Source organism: Petromyzon marinus, chromosome 68, assembly GCF_048934315.1.
Source record: "Petromyzon marinus isolate PM22_M1 ecotype Great Lakes invasive population chromosome 68, UKy_Petmar_22M1.pri1.0, whole genome shotgun sequence".
Classification (NCBI taxonomy): domain Eukaryota; kingdom Metazoa; phylum Chordata; class Hyperoartia; order Petromyzontiformes; family Petromyzontidae; genus Petromyzon; species Petromyzon marinus.
The window spans coordinates 8,285,372-8,313,349 of NC_133734.1; the positions used below are offsets into that span (position 1 = coordinate 8,285,372).

Sequence of the window (27,978 nt, forward strand, 5' to 3'; positions counted from 1 at the left end):
ACCAGGTGACACCCATTGAGATTCACCTTGTGACCAGGTGACACCCATTGAGATTCACTGTGTGACGAGGTGACACCCATTAATATTCACTGTGTGACCAGGTGACACCCATTGAGATTCACTCTCTCTGTGTAACCAGGTGACACCCATTGAGATTCACTCTCTGTATGTCCAGGTGACACCCATTGAGATTCACTCTCTCTGTGTAACCAGGTGACACCCATTGAGATTCACCTTGTGACCAGGTGACACCCAATGAGATTCATTGTGTGACGAGGTGACACCCATTAAGATTCACTGTGTGACCAGGTGACACCCATTGAGATTCACTCTCTGTGTAACCAGGTGACACCCATTGAGATACACTCTCTCTGTGTGACCAGGTGACGCACATTAAGATTCACTCTCTCTGTGTAACCAGGTGACACCCATTGAGATTCACTCTCTCTGTGTGACCAGGTGACAGTCATTGAGATTCACTCTTTCTGTGAAACCACTTGACACCCCATTGAGATTCACTCTGTGTAACCAGGTGACACCCATTGAGATTCACTCTCTCTGTGTAACCAGGTGACACCCATTGAGATTCACTGTGTGACGAGGTGACACCCATTAAGATTCACTGTGTGACCAGGTGACACCCATTGCGATTCACTCTCTCTGTGTAACCAGGTGACACCCATTGAGATTCACTCTCTGTATGTCCAGGTGACACCCATTGAGATTCACTCTCTCTGTGTAACCAGGTGACACCCATTGAGATTCACCTTGTGACCAGGTGACACCCATTGAGATTCACTGTGTGACGAGGTGACACCCATTAAGATTCACTGTGTGACCAGGTGACACCCATTGAGATTCAATATCTCTGTGTGTCCAGGTGACACCAATTGAGATTCACTCTCTCTGACGTAACCAGGTGACACCCATTGAGATTCACTCTCTGTGTCCAGGTAACGCCCATTGAGATTCACGATCTCTGTGTGACGAGTTGACATCCATTGAGATTCACTCTCTATGTGTAACCAGGTGACACCCATTGAGATTCACTCTCTGTATGTCCAGGTGACGCCCATTGAGATTCACTGTGTGACCAGGTGACACCCATTGAGAATGACTCTCTCTCTCTCTGTGGTCAGGTGACACCCATTAAGTCACTCTCTCTGTGTGTCCAGGTGACACCCATTGAGATTCACTCTCAGTGTGTAACCAGGTGACACCCATTGAGATTCACTCTCTGTGTGTCCAGGTGACACCCATTGAGATTCACTCTCTCTGTGTAACCAGGTGACACCCATTGAGATTCACTGTGTGACCAGGTGACACCCATTCAGATTCACTGTGTGACCACGTGACGCCCATTGAGATTCACTCTCTCTGTGTAACCAGGTGACACCCATTGAGATTCACTCTGTATGTCCAGGTGACACCCATTGAGATTCACTGTGTAACCAGGTGACACCCATTGAGATTCACCTTGTGACCAGGTGACACCCATTGATATTCACTGTGACCAGGTGACACCCATTGATATTCACTGTGACCAGGTGACACCCATTGAGATTCACTGTGACCAGGTGACACCCATTGATATTCACTGTGACCAGGTGACACCCATTGAGATTCACTGTGACCAGGTGACACCTATTGATATTCACTGCCTCTTTTATTGGTGCGAGATCCTTTACAGAACTACAGGAACGACGTCAGGACGGTAGACCGGAGAATCGCAGGGTACGGGAGCTCGATCCTCACTCATGGCCAGCACCACCATCACCACCACCAGCAGCACCACCACCACCAGCAGCACCACCACCATCACCACCACCACCATCACCACCACCATTACCAGCACCACCACAAGCAGCAGCAGCACCACCATCACCACCACCATTACCAGCACCACCACCATCACCACCACCACCACCAACATCATCACCACCAGCATCACCACCACCACCACCAGCGGCACCACCACCAGCAGCACCACCACCACCATCACCACTACCAGCAGTGACGGTCATCCCAATCGGTGCTGGGCCTCCCCTAGGTCGACCCGGCCTCAACTGCAGCTACCTGCTGCTGCTGCCTAGCGGTGTGTAGTAGTAGTCTGGGTGAGACAAAGACGGCTGGGCCACAGCCCCGGTAGCCTTCACAGGGCGCTTATCTGGGACCTGTCCTCGGGCATCCCCTAGGTCGACTCAGCCTCAAATGAAGTGTGAGTTGGCGAGTGAGCCAGTGAGTCAGCGAGTGAATGAGTGAGTGAATGGGTGAGTGTGAGTGAATGAGTGCGTCAGTGAATGGGTGAGTGGTTGAGTGAGTCAGTGAGTGGGTGAGTGAATGAGTGAGTCAGTGAGTGAGTGGGTGAGTGAATGAGTGAGTCAGTGAGTGGGTGAGTGAGCGAGTGTGTGAGTGGGTGAGTCAGTGAATGAGTGAGTGAATGAGTGTGTGTCAGTGAGTCAGCGAGTGGGTGAATGAGTGGGTGAGTGAGTGAGCGAGTGTGTGAGCGAGTGTGTGGGCGAGTCAGTGAGTGAGTTAGTGAATGAGTGTGTGTCAGTGAGTGAGTCAGTGAGTGAGTCAGTGAGAGGACTTGCCGATGACTGGTACCAGCGGTGTCAAGATCGGCCTCTGTGGAGGAGGCTCGTGAAGGACGCTACTGGGCAGTTGGAGGCAGTCGCCCTCCAACAACAACGGAGGGCGGAGGAGCGACGCTCAGAACAATGAGCGGAGCGCCGGGTGGCTAAAGCACAGCAGGTTGGCACAGTAGGGGGCACAGGTGGTGCATCAGCCAGTCATCTCAGTCAGTCGACCCGTGGCACCTGCTGGGTCTGCCCCGTGACCTCCTGCCAGCGGGCGTTCGACACTTCACGTGGCCTCAAGGTGCACATAGCCTGGCACAAGTGTCGTGGTGAGGGCTGTTGTTGTGTGTGCGTACGCCTGTTCGATAACAGCACTTGCCCCGACATTCTGTTAAGGCTATAGGGGGGAACTTTGTACGTGATGGAATGTGTGAGAGTTTTAGAGTGAGTGGATGAGTGGGTAAGTGAGTGGGTGAGTGTGTGGATGGGTGTGTGAGAGTGTGAGTGATAGAGTGAGCGTGTGAGTGAGTATGAGAGTGTGTGTGAGTGTGTGTGTGAGTGTGTGAGTGAGTGTGAGTGTGTGAGTGAGTGGGTGAGTGTGAGAGTGAGTGGGTGAATGAGTGGGTGAGTGGGTGGGTGAGTGAGTGAGTGGGTGGGTGAATGAGTGGGTGAGTCAGTGGGTGAGTGAGTGGGTGAGCGAGTGTGTGAGTGAATGGGTGGGCGAGTGCGTGAGTGAGCTGGTGAGTGTATGAGCGAGTGTGTGAGTGATTGAGTGAGCGGGTGAGTGGCTGAGTCAGTGAGTGAGAGGGTGAGTGAGTGAGTAAGTGGGTGAGTGAGTGAGTAAGTGGGTGAGTGAGTAAGTGAGCGAGTGAGTCAGTGAGTGAGCAAGCGAGTGGGTGAATCAGTGAGTGAGTGAACGAGCGAGTGAGCGCTTGAGCGAGTGTGTGGGTGAGTGAGCGAGCGTGTGAGTGAGTCAGTGGGTGAGTGAGTGGGTGAGTGTGTGAGTGAGTGGGTGAGTGAGTCAGTGGGTGAGTGAGTGGGTGAGTCAGTCAGTGAGTGAGTGTGTGAGTGAGTCAGTGGGTGAGTCAGTGAGTGAGTGTGTGAGTGAGTCAGTGAGTGCCTCATTGAGTGAATCAGTGAGTGTGTGAGTGAGTGGGTGAGTGAGTCAGTGAGTGAGTCAGTGAGTGAGTGTGTGAGTGAGTGGGTGAGTGAGTGGGTGAGTGTGTGAGTGAGTGGGTGAGTGAGTTAGTGAGTGAGTCAGTGAATGAGTGAGTGAGTCAGTGAGTAAGTCAGTGAGTGAGTGAATGAGTGAGTGAGTGTGTGAGTGAATGAGTGAGTCAGTGAGTGAGTGAATGAGTGTGTGAGTGGGTGAATGGGTGAGAGTGAGTGAATGAGTGAGTGAGTCAGTGAGTGAGTGAATGAGTGAGTCAGTGAGTGAGTGGGTGAGTGAGTCAGTGAGTGGGTGAATGAGTGAGTCAGTGAGTGAGTGAATGAGTGAGTCAGTGAGTGTGTGAGTGAGTGGGTGAGTCAGTGAGTGAGTGAGTCAGTGAATGAGTGAGTGAGTGTGTGAGTGAGTGAATGAGTGCGTCAGTGAGTGGGTGAATGGGTGAGTGAGTGAGTCAGTGAGTGAGTGAGTGAGTCAGTGAGTGGGTGAGTGAATGAGTGAGTGAGTGGGTGAGTGAGTGAATGAGTGAGTCAGTGAGTGAGTGAATGAGTGAGTGTGTGAGTTAGTCAGTGAGTGAGTGAATGAGTCAGTGAGTGAATGAGTGTGTGAGTGAGTGTGTGGGTGAATGAGTGAGTGAATGAATGAGTGAATGAGTGAGTGAATGCGTGTGTGAGTGAATGAGTGAGTGAATGAGTGAGTAAATGAATGAGTGAATGAGTGAGTGAGTGAATGAGTGAGTGAATGAGTGAGTGAATGAGTGAATGAGTGAATGAGTGAGTGAATGAGTGAATGAATGAGTGAATGAGTGAATGAATGAGTGAGTCCCTTTAGGCTCCTCCACTCTCCGTGCTCTCTTCACGTCTCTGCCAGATCTGAGAAGACAATCACAGACATGACGTTACACGTGGGTGTGTCTCTGTGTGTGTCTCTGTGTGTGTCTCTGTGTGTGTCTCTGTGTGTGTCTCTGTGGGTGTCTCTGTGGGTGTCTCTGTGGGTGTCTGTGGGTGTCTGTGGGTGTCTCTGTGTGTGTCTCTGTGGGTGTCTCTGTGTGTGTGTCTCTGTGTGTGTCTCTGTGTGTGTCTCTGTGTGTGTCTCTGTGGGTGTCTCTGTGGGTGTCTCTGTGGGTGTCTCTGTGGGTGTCTCTGTGGGTGTCTCTGTGGGTGTCTCTGTGTGTGTCTCTGTGGGTGTCTCTGTGTGTCTCTGTGGGTGTCTCTGTGTGTGTCTCTGTGGGTGTCTCTGTGGGTGTCTCTGTGGGTGTCTCTGTGGGTGTCTCTGTGTGTCTCTGTGTGTGTCTCTGTGGGTGTCTCTGTGGGTGTCTCTGTGGGTGTCTATGGGTCTCTGTGGGTGTCTCTGTGGGTGTCTCTGTGGGTGTCTCTGTGGGTATCTCTGTGGGTGTCTCTGTGAGTGTCTCTGTGGGTGTCTCTGTGGGTGTCTCTGTGGGTGTCTCTGTGGGTCTCTGTGGGTGTCTCTGCGGGTGTCTCTGCGGGTGTCTCTGCGGGTGTCTCTGTGGGTGTCTCTGTGGGTGTCTCTGTGGGTGTCTGTGTGGGTGTCTCTGTGGGTGTGTCTGTGGGTGTCTCTGTGGGTGTCTCTGTGTGTGTCTCTGTGGGTGTCTCTGTGGGTGTCTCTGTGGGTGTCTCTGTGGGTGTCTCTGTGGGTGTCTCTGTGGGTCTCTGTGGGTGTCTCTGTGGGTCTGGGTGTCTCTGTGGGTGTCTCTGTGGGTCTCTGTGGGTCTGGGTGTCTCTGTTGGTGTCTCTGTGGGTCTGGGTGTCTATGGGTCTCTGTGGGTGTCTCTGTGGGTGTCTCTGTGGGTCTGGGTGTCTATGGGTCTCTGTGGGTCTCCATGCCAGATCTGAGAAGACAATCACAGACATGACGTTATGCGTGTTCAACGTCTGTCGCACCGTACGTAGCCACCCGTGCCAATCTGTGAGTCTCTGTGGTGTGTGCAGTACATAGACACTGCTACTCGCTATCCACAGCACTTGCCCCTACAGTCTGCTAGAGGCTACCTGGGGGATCTTTGTCTGTGTGGTGTGTGTAGTACATAGACACTGCTACTCGCTACTCACAGCACTTGCCCCTACAGACTGTTAAGGCTACACGGGGTAGCTTTGTCTGTGTGGTGTGTGTAGTACATAGACACTGCTACTCGCTACTCACAGCACTTGCCCCTACAGCATGTCAAGGCTACCTGGGGGACCTTTGTCTGTGTGGTGTGTGTAGTACATAGACACTGCTACTCACTACTCACAGCACTTGCCCCTACAGCATGTCAAGGCTACCTGGGGGATCTTTGTCTGTGTGGTGTGTGTAGTACATAGACACTGCTACTCACTACTCACAGCACTTGCCCCTACAGCATGTCAAGGCTACCTGGGGGACCTCTGTCTGTGTGGTGTGTGTAGTACATAGACACTGCTACTCGCTATCCACAGCACTTGCCCCTACAGCCTGCCAACAAGCTACCTGGGGGATCTTTGTCTGTGTGGTGTGTGTAGTACATAGACACTGCTACTCGCTACTCACAGCACTTGCCCCTACAGCATGTCAAGGCTACCTGGGGGACCTTTGTCTGTGTGGTGTGTGTAGTACATAGACACTGCTACTCGCTACTACTCACAGCACTTGCCCCTACAGCATGTCAAGGCTACCTGGGGGACCTTTGTCCGTGTGCGCGTCACCTGTATGTACATAGACACTGCTACTTGCTACTCACAGCACTTGCCCCTACAGCCTGCCAAGAGGCTACACGGGGGACCTTTGTCTGTGTGTGGTGTGTGTAGTACATAGACACTGCTACTCGCTACTACTCACAGCACTTGCCCCTACAGCCTGCCAAGAGGCTGCCCCTACAGCATGCCAAGGCTACCTGGGGGACCTTTGTCTGTGTGCGCGTCACCTGTATGTACGTAGACACTGCTACTCGCTACTACTCACAGCACCTGCCCCTACACAGCATGCCAAGGCTACCTGGGGGATCTTTGTCTGTGTGCGCATCACCTGTATGTACATAGACACTGCTACTTGCTACTCACAGCACTTGCCCCTACAGACTGATAGAGGCTACACGGGGGACCTTTGTCTGTGTGTGGTGTGTGTAGTACATAGACACTGCTACTCGCTACTACTCACAGCACTTGCCCCTACAGCCTGCCAAGAGGCTGCCCCTACAGCATGCCAAGGCTACCTGGGGGACCTTTGTCTGTGTGCGCGTCACCTGTATGTACGTAGACACTGCTACTCGCTACTACTCACAGCACCTGCCCCTACACAGCATGCCAAGGCTACCTGGGGGATCTTTGTCTGTGTGCGCGTCACCTGTATGTACGCTTCCGACAGCGTGATCATCTGTGGCAGGATGTCAGACACGTGCAGATCCTGCAACTCGTACCACTTGCCAGCTCCCTACGCGCACACACGCAGAGATACACACAGTGATACACACACAGAGATATTTACAGAGATATATACAGAGATATATACAGATACACACAGATACACACAGAGATATACAGAGATACACAGAGATACACACAGATACACACAGAGATACACAGAGATACACACAGAGATACATACAGAGATACAAACGCAGAGATATATACAGAGATACACACACAGAGATACACGCAGATACACACACAGAGATATATACAGATATATACAGAGATACACAGAGATACACACAGATACACACAGATACACACAGAGATACACACACAGAGATATATACAGAGATATATACAGAGATACACAGAGATACACACAGAGATACACACAGAGATATATACAGAGATACACAGAGATACACACACGCAGAGATACACACAGAGATATATACAGAGATATTTACAGATACACACAGAGATACACACAGATTTATACAGAGATATACAGAGACACATACAGATACACACAGATATACAGAGATATACACAGAGATACACACAGAGATACACAGATACACAGAGATATACAGAGATACACACAGAGATATACACAGAGATACACACAGATATATACAGATACACACAGAGATACACACACAGAGATATACACAGATACACACAGAGATACACACATAGATATATACAGATACACACAGAGATACACACAGATACACACAGAGATACACACGCAGAGATACACACACAGATATACAAAGATACACACACGGAGATATATACGGAGATACACACAGAGATACACACAGAGATACAGAGATACAAACAGAGATATACACAGAGATACACACAGAGATACACATAGAGATATATACAGAGATATATAGAGATATATACAGAGATATACACAGAGATATACACAGAGATACACACTGAGATACACACACAGAGATACACACAGAGATACACACACAGAGATACACACAGAGATACACAGAGATACACAGATACACACACAGAGATACACAGAGATACACACGCAGAGATACACAGATACACAGAGATACACACAGAGATACACACAGAGATACACACAGAGATATACAGAGATGCACACAGAGATACACAGAGATACACACAGAGATACACACAGAGATCTACAGAGATATACAGAGATACACACAGAGATACACAGAGATATACACAGAGATACACACAGATACACACATAGATATACAGATACACACAGAGATACACAGATACACACAGAGATATAGAGATACACACAGAGACACACAGAGATACACACACAGACACACACGCAGAGATATACACGCAGACACAAAGAGATATACACGCAGAGATATACACACATAGATATACATACAGCGATACACACACACAGAGATACACACAGAGAGATGCACACAGAGATACAGAGATACACACGGAGAGATACACACACAGATACACACACAGAGATATACACACAGAGATACACAGATACACATAGAGAGATACACAGTGAGAGATCCACACACAGAGATACACACAGAGAGATACAGAGTGAGAGATACACAGTGAGATATACACAGAGATATACACACAGAGATACACACGCAGAGACACACACAGAGATACACACACAGATACACACACAGTGTGCGTGTGTGTAAGTGTGCGAGTGTGTGAGAGTGAGTAGCGAGTGAGTGAGTGAGTGTGTGAGTGACTAAGTAGCGAGTGAGTGAGTGAGCGAGTGTGTGAGTGAGCGAGTGAGTGTGTGAGTGAGTGAGTGTGTGAGTATATGAGTGTGTGAGTGAATGAGTGAGTGTGTGAGTATGTGAGTGACTGAGTGGGTGTGTGAGTGTATGAGTGAGCGAGTGAGTGTGTGAGAGAGCGAGTGAGTGAATGAGTGTGTAAGTGAATGAGTGAGTGAGCGTGTGAGTGGGTGGGTGGGCGAGCAAGTGAGTGAGTGAGTGAATGATTGAGCGTGTGAGTGAGCGAGTGAGTGTGTGTGTGAGTGAGTGTGTGAGTGTGTAAGTGTGTGAGTGACTGAGTGTGTGTGTGAGTGTATCCGGCAAAACAACCCCCTACCTCCTCGCGGTGCCGGACGGGCAACTCTGTCGTGGACAGTGCTGTGGGGGGAGATCCAATTTTGATTGGCTCCTCCCCTCATGGCATATGTGTCCACCACAGGGGCTAAACGGGGGCTCTGGACGGGTGCGAGGGGCTGGTAACCCCTCCACCTTCAATTAATTACCACAAAACCACGAGTTAAACTGAAATATGTAACTAATAAGCTTGTGCCGGAGGCCCCGGGGGGCCAGGCGTCTATGACGTCTCCTGGCCAAACCACAATTGGCGGAGCCAATAGATTGAATACCTACCCTCGGGGCTACTCCAGAAACAACGAAAAGCCACTACGGGTGGCCACGTGGAATGTTCGAACGCTCACTGCGGAGGAGAGGCTGCCACTCCTCTGTCGGGAGCTGGACCGGTACCGCATGGATCTATGCGGTATTCAGGAGGTCCGGTGGATCGCCTCTGGCTCCTGCCACCATGAGGGGTGGACAGTCCTCTACTCGGGGCAGCAGACTGCCAAACAACAGGGTGTGGCTCTTCTTTTGAACAAAAGAATGAAGGGGGCGTGGGAGCGTGGCGGTGAGGTGTGGGAAGCTGTAAGCCCCAGGCTACTTTGGGCTCGCCTTCCCATCAACCGGAGGCGAGGAATGGTGGTCATGGTTACTTATGCCCCCACCGAAGATGAACATCCGTGGAGGGATGCAGGCAAAGCCGATGAGTCAGATGACTACTATGACCTCCTGTCACAGGTGCTGGCTAAAGTGGCCCCTCGGGATAGAGTCATCATGTCGAGTGACTTCAATGCCCGAGTTGGTCATGATACTGGCACCTGGTCTGGAGTGATTGGAGGGCATGGGCCAGATCAGCTCAATAACAACGGTAAGAGGCAGCTAGATTTTTGTGCAGCCCATGGGCTTGTAATTACCAACACGCTGTTCTGGCATCGGCACATCCACACAACATCATGGATGCATGCCGGGTCCAAGCAAGAACATCTGCTGGACTACATAGTGACAGACCAGCGGATGCGAGCCCATGTCCTTGAGACCAGGACCTACCGTGGAGCTGATCTGCCCTCTGACCATCGACTTGTCATCTGTAAGATGCGCCTGCCATTCTTCCGCTCCGGTGGTGGGTGTACACCCAGGACTCCATTCCGACCTAAAGTGGCCTGGTCTCAGTTATCTGATGAAAGTTGCAAGCGAGAATTTCATCATCGCTTGCGGGTGGGATTGGCATCGTCCCCGACTCCTCCTGATGTCGAGGGTAAATGGGCGAGGTTTAGGACTGTGACTCATGCAGCTGCAATGGCTGCTTTAGGTACGCGGTCCAGACCTCCCCAGAGACCTTGGCTGACAGAGGAGGTGTTTAGGATGGTTGAGAAAAAGCGACAGGCTCACTGTCATCGGCTACAGAATCCCACATCAGAGAATGAGGCTTACCGCAGCCTTCGCTCAGAGGTTCGGAGAGCCGTGAGGCGCTGCAAGGATGAGTGGTGGTCGCGGGTTGCCGAGGAGATGGAGTCTGCCTCAGTGGCCCGTGATCACAAATCTCTATTTAACTCCATCAAAAAAGTAACCTGCAGCGCCACACCTATTACCATCATTAGGGGAAAAAACGGTGATCCAATCTCCGACCCCCAGGAACAGGTTTGCAGATTTGCTGAGCATTTCTGTGAGGTCCTGGGGGAGGGAAAATCCCTCAGCCAGGAAAACATCGTGGCACAAAGTGAGGATGACCCTGCTGAGGCTGCGGTGCCTCAAATATTGGAAGAAGTCACCCCCTGTGAGTGGCTGGCTGAGGTGCCATCTGTTGAGGAAGTACTGAAGGCGATCCGGAGTCTGAGACCAGGAAAGGCAGCGGGCAGAGATGGTCTCCCAAGCGAAATGCTGAGGGAGGGTGGCGTTTGTGCACAAACTGCCCTATATGACATCATAACAACAGTCTGGACCACTGGACGGGTTCCGCAGGATTGGAAGGATGCCCTGGTGGTCCCCCTTTTTAAGAAGGGGGACCGCACAGACTGTAACAACTACAGGGGCATCTCACTCCTCAGTGTGCCGGGAAAGGTCCTGGCAAGGATTATTCAGCATCGCCTTGCCAGGCACGCTGAGGAGAGGCTTGCGGAGCCCCAATGCGGTTTCAGGAAAGGGCGGTCCTGCACAGATGCCATATTTTCTGTCCGTCTGCTACAGCAGAGGTGTAGGGAATTCCAACAAGACCTACATCTCTGCTGTATTGACCTGGTCAAGGCCTATGATACCATCAGTAGGCCTGGGCTCTGGGTCGTTCTTCGTGCTTTTGGAGTACCTGACCCTCTGCTCACGATCATTAAGGACCTTCATGATGGTGAGCGGGCCCGGGTAAAACTACGTGGCCGGGAGTCAGAGCCATTCCCTGTACACCTTGGGGTGCGACAGGGATGTCCTCTGGCTCCCACATTATTTAACATCTATTTTGACCACGTAGTTCGTGAAGCCTTCAATAGCTGTACCGGGGGAATCTCCATATGGTACAGATATAATGGGAGGCTAATCGATGCCCGGGTGCGGTCAAGGGATGGCTCCCTATTGCTCAACCATGTTATGTATGCCGATGATTTGGTAATAGCTGCTCATTCAGAGGAGGAGTTGGAGACGCTGCTGCTGAGACTGGAGCGTGCAACTAAGAGATGGGGCCTTACCATCAGCCCCACCAAAACTAAGCACCTGCCTGGGTATTTTGTACCATCGGACACTCCACCCCCACAACTCCCAATCGGTGATGGGGCAGTTGTGGAGAGAGTGGAGAGTTTCCCATACCTGGGCAGTGTGCTTATGACTGGCTCCAGTTTAACAGCAGAGGTCTCACTCCGAATCAGTCGAGCGGCAATATATTTTCATCGGTTGCGTAACGCTGTGTGGAAGCTACCTGGTCTGTCGCTCCGCACTAAGCTTCGGGTCTTCTTGGCCACGGTCATTCCCTCACTTCTCTACGCTTGCGAAACGTGGACCCCCCCAATGGAACATCTTCGCCGGTTAGAAACATTTAGGCTGGCCTGCCTACGATCCATCCTGGGTTTAACCAGACGGGATTGTGTGAGGAGCTCACAAATCCTTGAAAGATCTGGGCAAGGTCCCATCGGTGAGCTCCTCCGGCGGGCAAGGCTGCGATGGCTGGGTCATGTAGCCCGCATGCCCAGCCACCGCATGCCGAAACAGCTTTTGTTCGGCCGGATTGAGGGGGCTAAGCAGGCGCGGCACGGGCTAGAGAAGAGATGGAGTGATGTGGTACAGGAGGACGTGGAGCTGAGTGGACTTGCCGATGACTGGTACCAGCGGTGTCAAGATCGGCCTCTGTGGAGGAGGCTTGTGAAGGATGCTACTGGGCAGTTGGAGGTAGTCGCTCTCCAACAACAACGGAGGGCGGAGGAGCGACGCTCACAACAACGAGCGGAGCGCCGGGTGGCTAAAGCACAGCAGGTTGGCACAGAAGGGGGCACAGGTTGTGCATCAGCCAGTCATCTCATTCAGTCGACCCGTGGCACCTGGGTCTGCCCCGTGACCTCCTGCCAGCAGGCGTTCGACACTTCACGTGGCCTCAGGGTGCACATAGCCTGGCACACACGTTGTGGTGACGTCACCGCCACTTAGTGGCGAATGGCGGTTGTTGTTGTTGTTGAGTGTGTGAGTGACTGAGTGTGTGAGTGACTGAGTGTGTGAGTGAGTGTGTGAGTGACTGAGTGTGTGAGTGTGTAAGTGAGTGTGAGTGTGTGTGAGTGACTGAGTGTGTAAGTGAGTGTGTGTGTGAGTGTGTAAGTAAGTGTTTAAGTGAGTGTGTGTGTGACGTACGTGGTGCTGGATGTGAACCCGGTAGTTGCCCTCCCCTGGTCGTCCGTCATGGACGATGTTGGCGATGAGGTCGTACGTTGTGTGGGCGTGCTGGGCCTGCACCTCCTCCGACAGATACTCACGCAGATCCACGTTCCTGTGATCGGTCAGTGCGTCGCTCACTCACTCACACACTCACTCACACACTTACTCACACACTTACTCACACACTCACTCACACACACACTCACTCACACACTCACTCACACATACACTCACTCCCTCATACACTCACTCACTCATACACTCACACACTCACTCATACACTCACACACTCACTCACACATACACTCATACACTCACACACTCACTCACTCACTCACACACTCACTCACACACTCACTGACACACTCACTCATACACTCACTCACACACTCACTCATACACTCATACACTCACTCACTCATACACTCACTCATACACTCTCACTCACTCACTCACACACTCACTCACTCACACACTCACTCACTCATACACTCATACACTCACTCACTCATACACTCATACACTCACTCACTCATACACTCACTCACACTCACTCACACACTCACTCACTCATACACTCACTCATACACTCAGTCACACACTCACTCACTCATACACTCACTCACTCACACACACTCACTCACTGACTCGCTCACCCACCCACTCACTCACACGCTCACTCACTCACTCACACGCTCACTCACTCACTCACACTCACATGCTCACTCATTCACTCACTCACTCACACACCCACTCACTCGCTCACCCACTCACTCACTTGCTCGCCCACTCACTCAAACGCTCATTCACTCACACTAATTCACTCATTCAGATGCTCACTCATTCACTCACTCATTCACTCACACGCTCACTCACTCACTCATTCACTCACACACTCATTCACTCACTCACATGCTTACCCATTCACTCACTCACACGCTCATTCACTGACTCACTCATTCACTCACTCACACGCTCATTCACTCACTCACTCATTCACTCACTCACATGCTCACTCATTCACTCACTCACACACTCATTCACTCACTCACACGCTAACTCATTCACTCACACTCACACAGTCACTCACTCACATGCTCAGTCATTCACTCACACACTCACTCACCCACTCACCCACTCACACGCTCACTCATGCACTCACTCATTCACTCACTCATTCGCTCACTCAACGCTCACTCACCCACTCGCTCACTCACCGTGAATGGGTGATTGCACCAGTGAATGAACGGCTGAGTAGGTGAGTGAATGGGTAACTGGGCGAGTGGACCAGTGAGCGAGCAGTTGACCAACGAGTGAAATGGATGAATGGGTGAGTGACCGAGTGATCGACCGAGAAGGTGAAAGTTTCGGTGAGTGGGTTAGAGAGAAAGTGAGTTGGTGATCAACTACTTAGTGAGTGAGTGGGTGAGTGTATGAGTGAGTGAGTTAGTGGGTGAGTGAGTGAGTGGGTGGGTGAGTGAGTGCATGAGTGAGTGTATGAGTTAGTGGGTGAGTGAGTGAGTGGGTGGGTGAGTGAGTGTATGAGTGAGTGTGTGTATGAGTGAGTGTATGAGTTAGTGGGTGAGTGACTGAGTGGGTGAGTGAGTGTATGAGTGAGTGAGTGTATGAGTGAGTGAGTGTATGAGTGAGTGAGTGTATGAGTGAGTGTATGGGTTAGTGGGTGAGTGAGTGAGTGGGTGGGTGAGTGAGTGTATGAGTTAGTGGGTGAGTGAGTGGGTGGGTGAGTGACTGAGTGAGTGAGTGTATGAGTGAGTGAGTGTGTGTATGATTGAGTGTATGAGTTAGTGGGTGAGTGACTGAGTGGGTGAGTGAGTGAGTGAGTGTATGAGTGAGTGAGTGAGTGTATGAGTGAGTGAGTGAGTGTATGAGTGTATGAGTTAGTGGGTGAGTGAGTGGGTGGGTGAGTGAGTGTATGAGTGAGTGACTGAGTGTATGAGTGAGTGAGTTTATGAGTGAGTGAGTGTATGAGTGAGTGAGTGAGTGTATGAGTGAGTGTATGAGTTAGTGGGTGAGTGAGTGAGTGGGTGAGTGAGTGTATGAGTGAGTGAGTGTATGAGTGAGTGTATGAGTTAGTGGGTGAGTGAGTGAGTGGGTGAGTGAGTGTATGAGTAGGTGAGTGAGTGAGTGAGTAGGTGATTGACTGCATGAGTGAGTCGGTGAGCACAGTGGGTGAGTTAGCGGGTGAGCGAGTGGGTCTATGTGGCATCATGAGCGAGTTAGGTGCAGGAGTAAGTGGTCGAGCGGGTGAGCGAGCGAGTAGGTGAGTGAGCCAGCGAACGAGTGAGTGAGCGGGCGGGTGAGCAAGCGGGCGGGTGGACGAGTGAGTGAACGAGCGGGCGGGCGAGCGAATGGGTGAGTGAATGAGCGAGTGAACGAGTGGGCGGGTGAGCAAGTAGGTGAATGAGCGAGCGGGCGAAGGACAGGGTGAGTGAATAAGTGAGCGAGCGAGCGGGTGAGCGAGCGGGCGGGTGAGCGAGGGGGTGAGTGGACGAGTGAGCGAACGAGCGGACGGGTGATCGGGCGGGCGAGCGGGTGGGCGAGTGAGCAAATGAGCGGGTGAGCGAGTGAGTGGGCGAGTGAGTGAGCAAATGAGCGGGTGAGCGAGTGGGTGAGTGAATGATTGATCGGATGGCTGAGCGGGTGGACGAGCGAATGAGCAAGCGAATGAGCGAGTGAGTGAGCGGGTGAGCGAGCGAGTGAGTGGGTGAGCGGGTGAGCGAATGAGTGGGTGAGCGGGTGAGCGAATGAGTGGGTGAGCGAATGAGCGGGCGAATGAGTGAGCGGGTGAGCGAGTGACTGGGCGAGTGAGTGAGCGAGTGAGTGAGCGAGCGAATGAGCGGGTGAGCGAGCGAGTGAGCGGGTGACCGAGCGAGTGAGCGGGTGAGCGAATGAGCGGGCGAGTGAGTGAGCGGGTGAGCGAGCGAGTGAGCGGGTGAGCGAGCGAGTGGGCGAGTGAGTGAGCGGGTTAAGCGAGCGAGCGAGCGAGCGGGCGACGCACGTGATGGGGAAGTTGACGATGGTGGGGTTCTTCTCCACAAAGAAGTTGTTCTTGGTGAAGCGCTTGATGTAGAAGATGAGGAATGGCGGCAGGCGGGTGATCTGAAACCTCTTGAGAAAGTTCTCCTTGTAAGTCTTGTACTCCTTGGCGGGGACAGCGGTGGGCGGGGGCGGTGAGAGACAAGGGGAGAGGGAGAGATGATCAGAGGAACAGGAAGATGCTCGGTGTGGTCGGCACTTGGCTGCGTTCATCATGTTGTTATTGTTAAACCCCCCACACCCCTCCGCCCCGGAGCGTTTTTAAATGAAAGATGCAACAAGAGATTTCTCGCTCCATCGGTCTCTGTCCCTCTCTCGCTCGTCAGCGTGGCACGCGATGACCACAACCACCTCCACCACCACCACCACCACCTCCACAACCTCCACCACCACCACCACAACCACCACCTCCACCTCCACAACCACCGCCTCCACCACCACCGCCACCGCCTCCACAACCACCACCGCCACCACCACCACAACCACCACCGCCATCACCGCCACCACCGCCACAACCGCCACCACCTCCACCACCACCACCACCACCACCGCCTCCATCACCACCACCACCACCACCACCACCACCTCCACCACCTCCACAACCACCACCACAACCTCCACCACCACCACAACCACCACCGCCTCCATCACCACCACCACCTCCACCACCACCACCACCGCCTCCATCACCACCACCACCACCACCACCACCTCCACCACCTCCACAACCACCACCACAACCTCCACCACCACCACAACCACCACCACCACCTCCATCACCACCACCACCTCCACCACCTCCACAACCACCTCCACCACCACCGCAACCACCGCCACCACCGCCACCACCTCCACCACCGCCACCACCGCCACCCCCACCCCCACCACCACCCCCACCACCACCACCCCCACCCCCACCACCACCACCACCACCACCCCCACCACCACCACCACCCCCACCACCACCACCACCACCCCCACCACCACCCCCACCCCCACCACCACCCCCACCACCACCACCACCCCCACCACCCCCACCACCACCGCCTCCATCACCACCACCACCACCACCCCCACCACCACCCCCACCCCCACCACCACCCCCACCACCACCACCCCCACCACCACCACCCCCACCACCACCCCCACCCCCACCACCACCCCCACCACCACCACCACCCCCACCACCCCCACCACCACCGCCTCCATCACCACCACCACCACCACCCCCACCACCACCCCCACCCCCACCACCACCCCCACCACCACCACCCCCACCACCACCACCCCCACCACCACCCCCACCCCCACCACCACCCCCACCACCACCACCACCCCCACCACCACCACCACGTGACTTGTCTCTCGTGCTGTGCTTCTTAGCGCCACAGCGAGTGGATCTGCAGCGTTTTGTTTTAATTTGCGTAGCCGGTGACTTTGTGAGTTTCGTATCGAAATCGCCTCCACTGCTGACGCTGGCGGCGATGACCTGCCCGTGTCTCTCTCCCCGTGTCTCTCTCTCCCCGTGTCTCTGTCCCCATGTCTCTGTCACCCCGTGTCTCTGTCTCCCCGTGTCTCTGTCTCCCCGTGTCTCTGTCTCCCCGTGTCTCTGTCTCCCCGTGTCTCTCTCCCCGTGTCTCTCTCTCTCTCCCCGTGTCTCTCTGTCTCCCCGTGTCTCTGTCTCCCCGTGTCTCTGTCTCCCCGTGTCTCTCTCCCCGTGTCTCTCTCTCTCCCTGTGTCTCTCTCTCTCTCCCCGTGTCTCTCTCTCTCCCCGTGTCTCTCTCTCTCCGTGTCTCTCTCTCTCTCTGTGTCTCTCTCCCCGTGTCTCTCTCTCCACGTGTCTCTCTCTCTCCCCACGTGTCTCTCTCTCTCCCCACGTGTCTCTCTCTCTCACCCCGTGTTTCTCTCTCTCTCTCCCCGTGTCTCTCTCTCTCCCCGTGTCTCTCTCCCCCCGTGTCTCTCTCCCCGTGTCTCTCTCCCCCCGTGTCTCTCTCCCCCCGTGTCTCTCTCCCCCCGTGTCTCTCTCTGCACGTGTCTCTCTCTCTCCCCGTGTCTCTCTCTCTCCCCGTGTCTGTCTCTCCCCGTGTCTCTCTCTCTCTCTGTGTCTCTCTCTCTCCCCACGTGTCTCTCTCTCCACGTGTCTCTCTCTCCCCGTGTCTCTCTCTCCCCGTGTCTCTCTCTCCACGTTTCTCTCTCCCCGTGTCTCTCTCTCCACGTGTCTCTCTCTCCCCGTGTCTCTCTCTCTCTCCCCGTGTGTCTCTCTCTCTCCCCGTGTCTCTCTCTCTCCGTGTCTCTCTCTCTCCCCGTGTCTCTCTCTCTCCCCGTGTCTCTCTCTCTCCCCGTGTCTCTCTCTCTCTCTCCGTGTCTCTCTCTCCGTGTCTCTCTCTCCGTGTCTCTCTCTCCGTGTCTCTCTCTCCACGTGTCTCTCTCTCTCCCCACGTGTCTCTCTCTCTCCCCACGTGTCTCTCTCTCTCCCCACGTGTCTCTCTCTCTCCCCATGTCTCTCTCTCCCCGTGTCTCTCTCTCTCCCCGTGTCTCTCTCTCTCCCCGTGTCTCTCTCTCTCTCTCCGTGTCTCTCTCTCCGTGTCTCTCTCTCCGTGTCTCTCTCTCCACGTCTCTCTCTCCGTGTCTCTCTCTCCGTGTCTCTCTCTCCACGTGTCTCTCTCTCTCCCCACGTGTCTCTCTCTCTCCCCACGTGTCTCTCTCTCTCACCCCGTGTCTCTCTCCCCGCGTCTCTCTCTCTCTCCCCGTGTCTCTCTCTCCCCGTGTCTCTCTCCCCACGTGTCTCTCTCTCTCACCCCGTGTCTCTCTCCCCGCGTCTCTCTCTCTCTCCCCGTGTCTCTCTCTCTCCCCCCGTGTCTCTCTCCCCCCCTGCCACCCGCCAACTCCTCCCTCACCTTCTCGCTGACGCCGTTGAACTTGCCCAGGATGCTGAAGAGGGGCACTTGAGGGATGATGTTCTGCTCCACCTCGTCCTTGTAGAGCGGAGCGGAGGGCAGGTCGAGCGTGAGGTAGAGAAACGGCGACTCGCTCACCGTCTCCCGGTACTCCTCCTGCACGCACAGCTGTTCCTTCTCCTCCACGCTCTGACGTCATGACGATGATGATGATGACGACGATGATGACGACGATGACGACAATGATGACGACAATGATGACGACGATGACGACGATGATGATGATGACGACGATGATGATGGGGAGGTGAGGGAGGGAGGTGAGATGGTGGGAGAGGACATGGTTCACAATGGCCAGGTCACTTCTCTCCCTCTGACCCGTGTCTCTCTCCCCGTGTGTCTCTCTCCCCGTGTGTCTCTCTCCCCGTGTCTCTCTCCCCCCGTGTCTCTCTCCCCCCGTGTCTCTCTCCCCCCGTGTCTCTCTCCCCCCGTGTCTCTCTCCCCCCGTGTCTCTCTCCCCCCGTGTCTCTCTCCCCCCGTGTCTCTCTCCCCCCGTGTCTCTCTCTCCCCGTGTCTCTCTCCTCCCCGTGTCTCTCTCCCCGTGTGTCTCTCTCCCCCCGTGTCTCTCTCCCCATGTCTCTCTCTCCCCGTGTGTCTCTCTCTCCCCGTGTCTCTCTCTCCCCATGTCTCTCTCTCCCCGTGTGTCTCTCTCTCTCCCCGTGTGTCTCTCTCTCCCCGTGTCTCTCTCCCCGTGTCTCTCTCCCCGTGTCTCTCTCCCCGTGTCTCTCTCCCCCCGTGTCTCTCTCTCCCCGTGTCTCTCTCTCCCCGTGTCTCTCTCTCCCCCCGTGTCTCTCTCCCCCCGTGTCTCTCTCCCCCCGTGTCTCTCTCCCCCCGTGTCTCTCTCCCCCCGTGTCTCTCTCTCCCCGTGTCTCTCTCGCCCCGTGTCTCTCTCCCCGTGTGTCTCTCTCCCCCCGTGTCTCTTTCTCCCCGTGTCTCTCTCTCTCCCCGTGTCTCCCTCTCCCCCGTGTCTCCCTCTCCCCCGTGTCTCCCTCTCCCCCGTGTCTCCCTCTCCCCCGTGTCTCTCTCCCTGTGTCTCTCTCCCCGTGTCTCTCTCTCCCCGTGTCTCTCTCCCCATGTCTCTCTCTCCCCGTGTCTCTCTCTCCCCGTGTCTCTCTCTCCCCGTGTCTCTCTCCCCCCGTGTCTCTCTCTCCCCGTGTCTCTCTCCCCCCGTGTCTCTCTCTCCCCATGTCTCTCTCTCCCCGTGTCTCTCTCTCCCCGTGTCTCTCTCCCCCCGTGTCTCTCTCTCCCCGTGTCTCTCTCCCCCCGTGTCTCTCTCTCCCCATGTCTCTCTCTCCCCGTGTGTCTCTCTCCCCCCGTGTCTCTCTCTCTCTCCCCGTGTCTCTCTCTCCCCGTGTGTCTCTCTCCCCCCGTGTCTCTCTCTCCCCATGTCTCTCTCTCCCCGTGTGTGTCTCTCTCTCCCCGTGTCTCTCTCTCTCTCCCCGTGTCTCTCTCTCCCCGTGTCTCTCTCTCCCCGTGTCTCTCTCCCCCCGTGTCTCTCTCTCCCCGTGTGTCTCTCTCTCCCCGTGTCTCTCTCCCCCCGTGTCTCTCTCTCCCCGTGTCTCTCTCCCCCCGTGTCTCTTTTTCCCCGTGTTTCTCTCTCTCCCCGTGTCTCCCTCTCCCCCGTGTCTCCCTCTCCCCCGTGTCTCCCTCTCCCCCGTGTCTCTCTCCCTGTGTCTCTCTCCCCGTGTCTCTCTCTCCCCGTGTCTCTCTCTCCCCGTGTCTCTCTCTCCCCGTGTCTCTCTCTCCCCCTGTCTCTCTCTCCCCGTGTCTCTCTCTCCCCGTGTGTCTCGTCTCCCCGTGTCTCTGTCTCCCCGTGTCTCTCTCTCTCTCTCACCAGATCGTGGTGAGGCAGTTTCTTGGAGTAGATTCGCATGGAGCCTTGGAACACGCGAGTGATAATGGCTGCAACAACAATAAAGGGCATGAGGAAGGGGTAGGTGAGTGGGTGAGTGGGCGAGTGGGTGAGTGAGTGGGTGAGTGAGTGAGTGGGTGAGTGGGTGAGTGAGTGGGTGAGCGAGTGAGTGGCTGAGCAAGTGAGTGACTGGGTGACTGAGCGGGTGAGTGTGTGGGTGACTGAGCGGGTGAATGCGTGGGCGAGCAAGTGAATGAGCAGGTGAGTATGAGTGAGTGGGTGAGCAAGTGAGTGAGCCAGTTAGAGAGAGCGGGTGAGTGAGCGAGTGGGTGAGCGAGCGAGCGGGTGAGTGAGCGGGTGAGTGGGCGAGTGACTGAGCGGGTAAGCGAATGGGTGACGAAGTGAGTGAGTGGGTGAATGAGTGGGTGAGTGAGTGGGTGAGTGAGCGAGCGGGTGAGCGAGTGGGTGAGTGGGTGAGTGAGTGGGTGACCGAGTGGGTGACCGAGTGGGTGAGTGGGTGAGTGAGTGGGTGACTGAGTGGGTGAGTGAGTGGGTGACTGAGCAGGTGAGCGAGTAGGTGAGCGAGTGGGTGAAGAAGTGAGTGAGTGGGTGAGCGAGCGAGTGAGTGAGCGAGCGGGTGAGCGAGCGGGTGAGCGAGTGGGTGAGTGGGAGAGTGAGTGAGCGAGCGAGTGGGTGAGTGAGCGAGTGAGTGGGTGAGTGGGTGAGTGAGCGAGTGGGTGAGTGAGTGTATGAGTGGGTGAGTGAGTGGGAGAGTGAGTGAGCGAGCGAGTGGGTGAGTGAGCGAGTGAGTGGGTGAGTGGGTGGGTGAGCGAGTGGGTGAGTGGGTGAGCGAGTAGGTGAACAAGTTGGAGAGTGGTGGACTCACACATCTTCTTGTTGCTCCCTCCCAGTGCCAGGTGCAGCGCATTCAGCAGCCAGGAGAGAAAATCAATTGGGTCTCCTGAACCCACAGCATCACCGTTACCAACAACAACATCATCAGCATCATCATCATCAGCAGCAGCATCATCATCGTTGTCACGATCAACATCACCGTCATCAGCATCATCATCATCACCACCACCACCACCACCGTCATCAGCATCATTAGTACCATCAGCACCATCATCAACCTCACTATTAGCACCACCGTCATCATCGTCATGATCAACATCACCGTCATCAGCATCATCATCGTCACGATCACCACCACCGTCATCATCATTATCATCATCGTCACGATCAACATCACCGTCATCAGCACCATCAGCACCATCATCGTCACGATCAACACCACCGTCATCACCGTCATCAGCACCATCATCATCATTATCGTCACGATCAACATCACCGTCATCAGCACCATCAGCACCATCATCATCATCGTCACGATCAACATCAGCGTCATCAGCGTCATCAGCACCATCAGCACCATCATCATCGTCGTCACGATCAACATCAGCGCCATCAGCGCCATCATCATCACCGTCATCAGCACCATCAGCACCATCATCATCCTCACTATTAGCACCATCATCATCATCGTCGTCACGATCAACATCAGCGCCATCAGCACCATCATCATCCTCACTATTAGCACCATCATCATCATCGTCGCCACGATCAACATCAGCATCATCAGCACCACCATCACCATCATCATCGTCATCACCACCATCATCACCACCATCACTGTCATCGTCACCATCATCATCATCACTATCAGCAGCAGCATCATCATCGTCGTCACGATCAACATCAGCGCCATCAGCACCATCAGCACCACCATCATCCTCACTATTAGCACCATCATCATCATCGTCGTCACGATCAACATCAGCGTCATCAGCACCACCATCACCATCATCATCGTCATCACCACCATCACTGTCATCGTCACCATCATCACCATCATCACTATCAGCAGCAGCAGCAGCATCATCATCGTCGTCACGATCAACATCAGCGCCATCACTGCCATCAGCACCATCACCATCACCGTCGTCACGATCAACATCAGCGCCATCAGTGCCACCAGCACCGTCATCACCAGCGCCAACCCAGAGACCCATCAGCGCCATCAGCAGTCCAAGAACGTGCTCTCACCCTGCTGCGTGATCTGGAAGCGCCTGCGGCTGGCCAGCACGACGGCCTGCAGCATCTCGTGGGGGGAGACGTGGGCCTTGAAGTTCCGAGGGTTCCACAGCTTGCGCATCAACTCGCCAAAGCGGCGGACCAGCAGGAAGGACGAGTCCCCGGAGGGGCGGCGGATCCCTCGGTAGTTGCCCTCCTCCAGGAAGTAGTTCCTCAGCGGAGGGGTGTTAGACAGAGCCTGCAGGGGGCGGCGGAGACGGGGAGAGAGAGACATGGGGAGAGAGAGACACGGGGGGAGAGACACGGGGAGAGAGACACGGAGAGAGACACGGGGAGAGAGAGACACGGGGAGAGAGAGACACGGGGAGAGACACGGAGAGAGAGAGAGAGACACGGGGAGAGAGAGACACGGGGAGGGAGAGACACCCACGGAGAGACACGGGGAGTGAGACACGGGGAGAGGTAGACACACGGTGAGAGAGACACGGTGAGAGAGAGACACAGGGAGGGAGATGGAGCTAGGGAGACTGACAAACTCACTTCTGCTTTTGATTTAAAGCTTTCGTGACTGCAGTAATTCATATTCTTAGGTTTTTCGGTAAAGTCACGTTGAAGGGAAACAACAAAATAATCTTAAAATATATATAAAACAATAAAAAAATTCTCACGACGTTTCGACCATAACTCAAACGGTCGTCTTCATTTGTGTTGGTTTGCATAAACATATATATTTATGACTTTACCGAAAAAACTAAGAATATCACTTCTGCTTCTCGCGAGTTTTAGTTTGTTGGCTACGTGTGGTGCGAAACAAGCTCATCAGACGAGACGTAGCGACTAAATCTCCATTTAAAGCTTTCGTGACTGCAAGGATTCATCTTCTTTGGTTCTTTCGGTAAAGTCACCACCACCGCGGAGAAACGAGAATAAAAAATAAAATAATAAGACGATGAAATTCCTCACGACGTTTCGGCCACAACGCAAGCAGCCCTTCTTCAGGTGACACCTATAGAGACCAACAGAGACACCCAGAGACACCCACAGAGACCCACACAGAGACCCACACAGAGACACCCACAGAGACTCACAGAGACACCCACAGAGACACCCACAGAGACACCCACAGAGACACCCACAGAGACACCCACAGAGGCCCACAGAGACACCCAGAGACACCCACAGAGACACCCACAGAGACACTCACAGAGACACCCACAGAGACACCCACAGAGACACCCACAGAGACACTCACAGAGACCCACAGAGACACCCACAGAGACACTCACAGAGACCCACAGAGACACCCACAGAGACACACACAGAGACACACACAGAGACACCCACAGAGACACCCACAGAGACACCCACAGAGACACCCACAGAGACACACAGAGAGACCACAGAGACACACAGAGAGACCCACAGAGACACCCACAGAGACCCACAGAGACACCCACAGAGACACCCACAAAGACACTCACAGAGACCCACAGAGACACCCACAGAGACACCCAAAGAGACACCCACAGAGACACCCACAGAGACACACACAGAGACACTCACAGAGACACACACAGAGACCCACAGAGACACCCACAGAGACACCCACAGAGACACACACAGAGACACCCACAGAGACACTCAGAGACCCACAGAGACACCCACAGAGACACTCACAGAGACCCACAGAGACACCCACAGAGACACACACAGAGACACCCACAGAGACCCACACAGAGACTCCCACAGAGACACCCACAGAGACCCACAGAGACACCCACAGAGACACCCACAAAGACACACACAGAGACACCCACAGAGACCCACAGAGACACCCACAGAGACACTCACAGAGACCCACAGAGACACCCACAGAGACACACACAGAGACACACACAGAGACACCCACAGAGACACCCACAGAGACACTCACAGAGACCCACAGAGACACCCACAGAGACACACACAGAGACACACACAGACACACACAGAGAAACCCACAGAGAGACCCACAGAGACACACAGAGAGACCCACAGAGACACCCACAGAGACCCACAGAGACACCCACAGAGACACCCACAAAGACACTCACAGAGACACACACAGAGACACCCAGAGAGACACACACAGAGACACCCACAGAGACACTCACAGAGACCCACAGAGACCCACAGAGACACCCACAGAGACACCCACAGAGACCTACAGAGACACCCACAGAGACACCCACAGAGACCCACAGAGACACCCACAGAGACACCCACAGAGACACTCACAGAGACCCACAGAGACACCCACAGAGACCCACAGAGACCTACAGAGACACCCACAGAGACACTCACAGAGACACCCAGAGACCCACAGAGACACCCACAGAGACACCCACAGAGACACTCACAGAGACCCACAGAGACCCACAGAGACACCCACAGAGACCTACAGAGACACCTATAGAAACACCCACAGAGACACTCACAGAGACCCACAGAGACCCACAGAGACACCCACAGAGACCCACAGAGACCTACAGAGACACCTATAGAGACCCATAGAGACACCCACAGACCCATAGAGACCCACATAGAGACACCCATAGAGACCCCCCATAAAGACACCCATAGACCCATAGAGACACCCATAGAGACACCCAGACACCCATAGAGACACACAGAGACACACACAGAGACACCCATAGAGACACCCAGAGACCCATAGAGACACACATAGAGACCCCCATAGAGACACCCACAGAGACACCCAGAGACCCATAGAGACACCCATAGAGACACCTATAGAGACACACATAGACCCATAGAGACACCCATAGACCCATAGAGACCCACATAGAGACACCCATAGAGACACCCATAGACCCATAGAGACCCACAGAGACACCCATAGAGACCCACACATAGACCCATAGAGACCCACATAGAGACACCCATAGACCCATAGAGACCCACATAGAGACACCCATAAACCCATAGAGACCCACATAGAGACACCCAGAGACCCATAGAGACACCTATAGAGACACACATAGACCCATAGAGACACCCATAGACCCATAGAGACCCACATAGAGACACCCATAGACCCATAGAGACCCACAGAGACACCCATAGACCCATAGAGACCCACACATACACCCATAGAGACCCACATAGAGACACCCATAGACCCATAGAGACCCACATAGAGACACCCATAGACCCATAGAGACCCACAAAGAGACACCCATAGACCCACAGAGACCCACATAGAGACACCCAGAGACCCATAGAGACCCACACATAGACCCACAGCTTAGCATGGTTGGCTACGTAGGGTGTGAAAGAAGTTCAACACACACACACAGCTCACTTGTAGCACCATGGTGTGGATATTGTTGCTGTTGTTGTTGTGTTTGTTGTTGTGTTTGTTGTAGTTATTGTGTTTGTTGTTGTTGTTGTGTTTGTTGTTGTTGTTTTTGTTGTTGTTGTGTTTGTTGTTGTGTTTGTTGCTGTTGTTGTTGTGAGCCCACCTGCAGCACGGCGTTAGCGTAGTCGTTGGCCTTGATGTTGTTGAGCCCCACGATGCCCGGCAGGTAAGTGGCACCGTCGTAGGCGCGGGAGAGACGCGCCTGGACACTCAGCGACGCGATGTGGGCACGCGTGAAGGTGGGCTTCAGAACGTACTGAGAGAGACACACGGGGAGACACGGGGAGAGAGAGACACGGGGAGACACGGGGAGACACGGGGAGAGAGAGACACGGGGAGACACGGGGAGACACGGGGAGAGAGAGACACACGGGGAGAGAGACACTGCGAGAGAGAGAAACACGGGGAGACACGGGGAGAGAGAGACACGGGGAGACACGGGGGGAGAGAGACACAGGGAGACACGGGGAGACACGGGGAGAGAGAGACACGGGGAGACACGGGGAGACACGGGGAGAGAGAGACACGGGGAGACACGGGGAGAGAGAGACACACGGGGAGAGAGACACTGCGAGAGAGAGAGAGACACGGGGAGACACGGGGAGAGAGAGACACGGGGAGACACGGGGAGACACGGGGAGAGAGAGACACGGGGGGACACGGGGAGACACGGGGAGAGAGAGACACACGGGGAGAGAGACACTGCGAGAGACACACAGGGAGACACGGGGAGAGAGAGACACGGGGAGACACGGGGAGACACGGGGAGACACGGGGAGAGAGAGACACACGGGGGAGAGAGACACTGCGAGAGAGAGAGACACGGGGAGACACCGGGAGTGAGACACAGGGAATGAGAGACACACGGAGAGAGAGAGACACGGCGAGAGAGACACGGGGAGAGAGAGACACGGGGAGACACGGGGAGACACGGGGAGAGAGAGACACACGGGGAGACACGGGGAGAGAGAGACACGGGGGGACACGGGGAGACACGGGGAGAGAGAGACACACGGGGAGAGAAACACTGCGAGAGAGAGAGAGAGACACGGGGAGACACCGGGAGTGAGACACAGGGAATGAGACACACACGGAGAGAGAGAGACACGGCGAGAGAGACACGGGGAGAGAGAGACACGGGGAGACACGGGGAGAGAGAGACACACGGGGAGACACGGGGAGAGAGAGACACGGGGAGACACGGGGAGACACGGGGAGAGAGAGACACACGGGGAGAGAGACACTGCGAGAGAGAGAGAGACACGGGGAGACACCGGGAGTGAGACACAGGGAATGAGAGACACACGGAGAGAGAGAGACACGGGGAGAAAGAGACATGGGGAAAGAGAGAAAGAGACACATGAAGGGAGAGAGAGAGACACGGGGAGAGAGACACGGGGAGTGAGACACAGGGAGTGAGAGACACACGGAGAGAGAGACAATGAGTCGCTAGTTGAGTGAGTGGTTGAGTGAGTGGTTGGGTAAGTGGCTGGATAAGTGAGGGAGTGGTTGA

At 54.4% G+C, this 27,978-nt stretch overlaps 1 protein-coding gene across 1 annotated transcript; it reads right to left on the bottom strand.

Moving 5' to 3' along the window:
* Window positions 1-1,647: 1,647 nt before the first annotated feature.
* LOC142906664 (uncharacterized) lies at window positions 1,648-27,978 on the bottom strand (the record flags this gene model as incomplete). The annotated part of the gene is made up of 9 exons (XM_076054940.1): window positions 1,648-4,616; window positions 7,063-7,149; window positions 13,061-13,196; window positions 16,104-16,246; window positions 19,039-19,227; window positions 20,933-21,000; window positions 21,837-21,911; window positions 23,057-23,282; window positions 26,569-27,978. Coding segments are annotated over 9 exons (2,379 nt in total), but the record flags the coding sequence as incomplete, so codon positions are not given.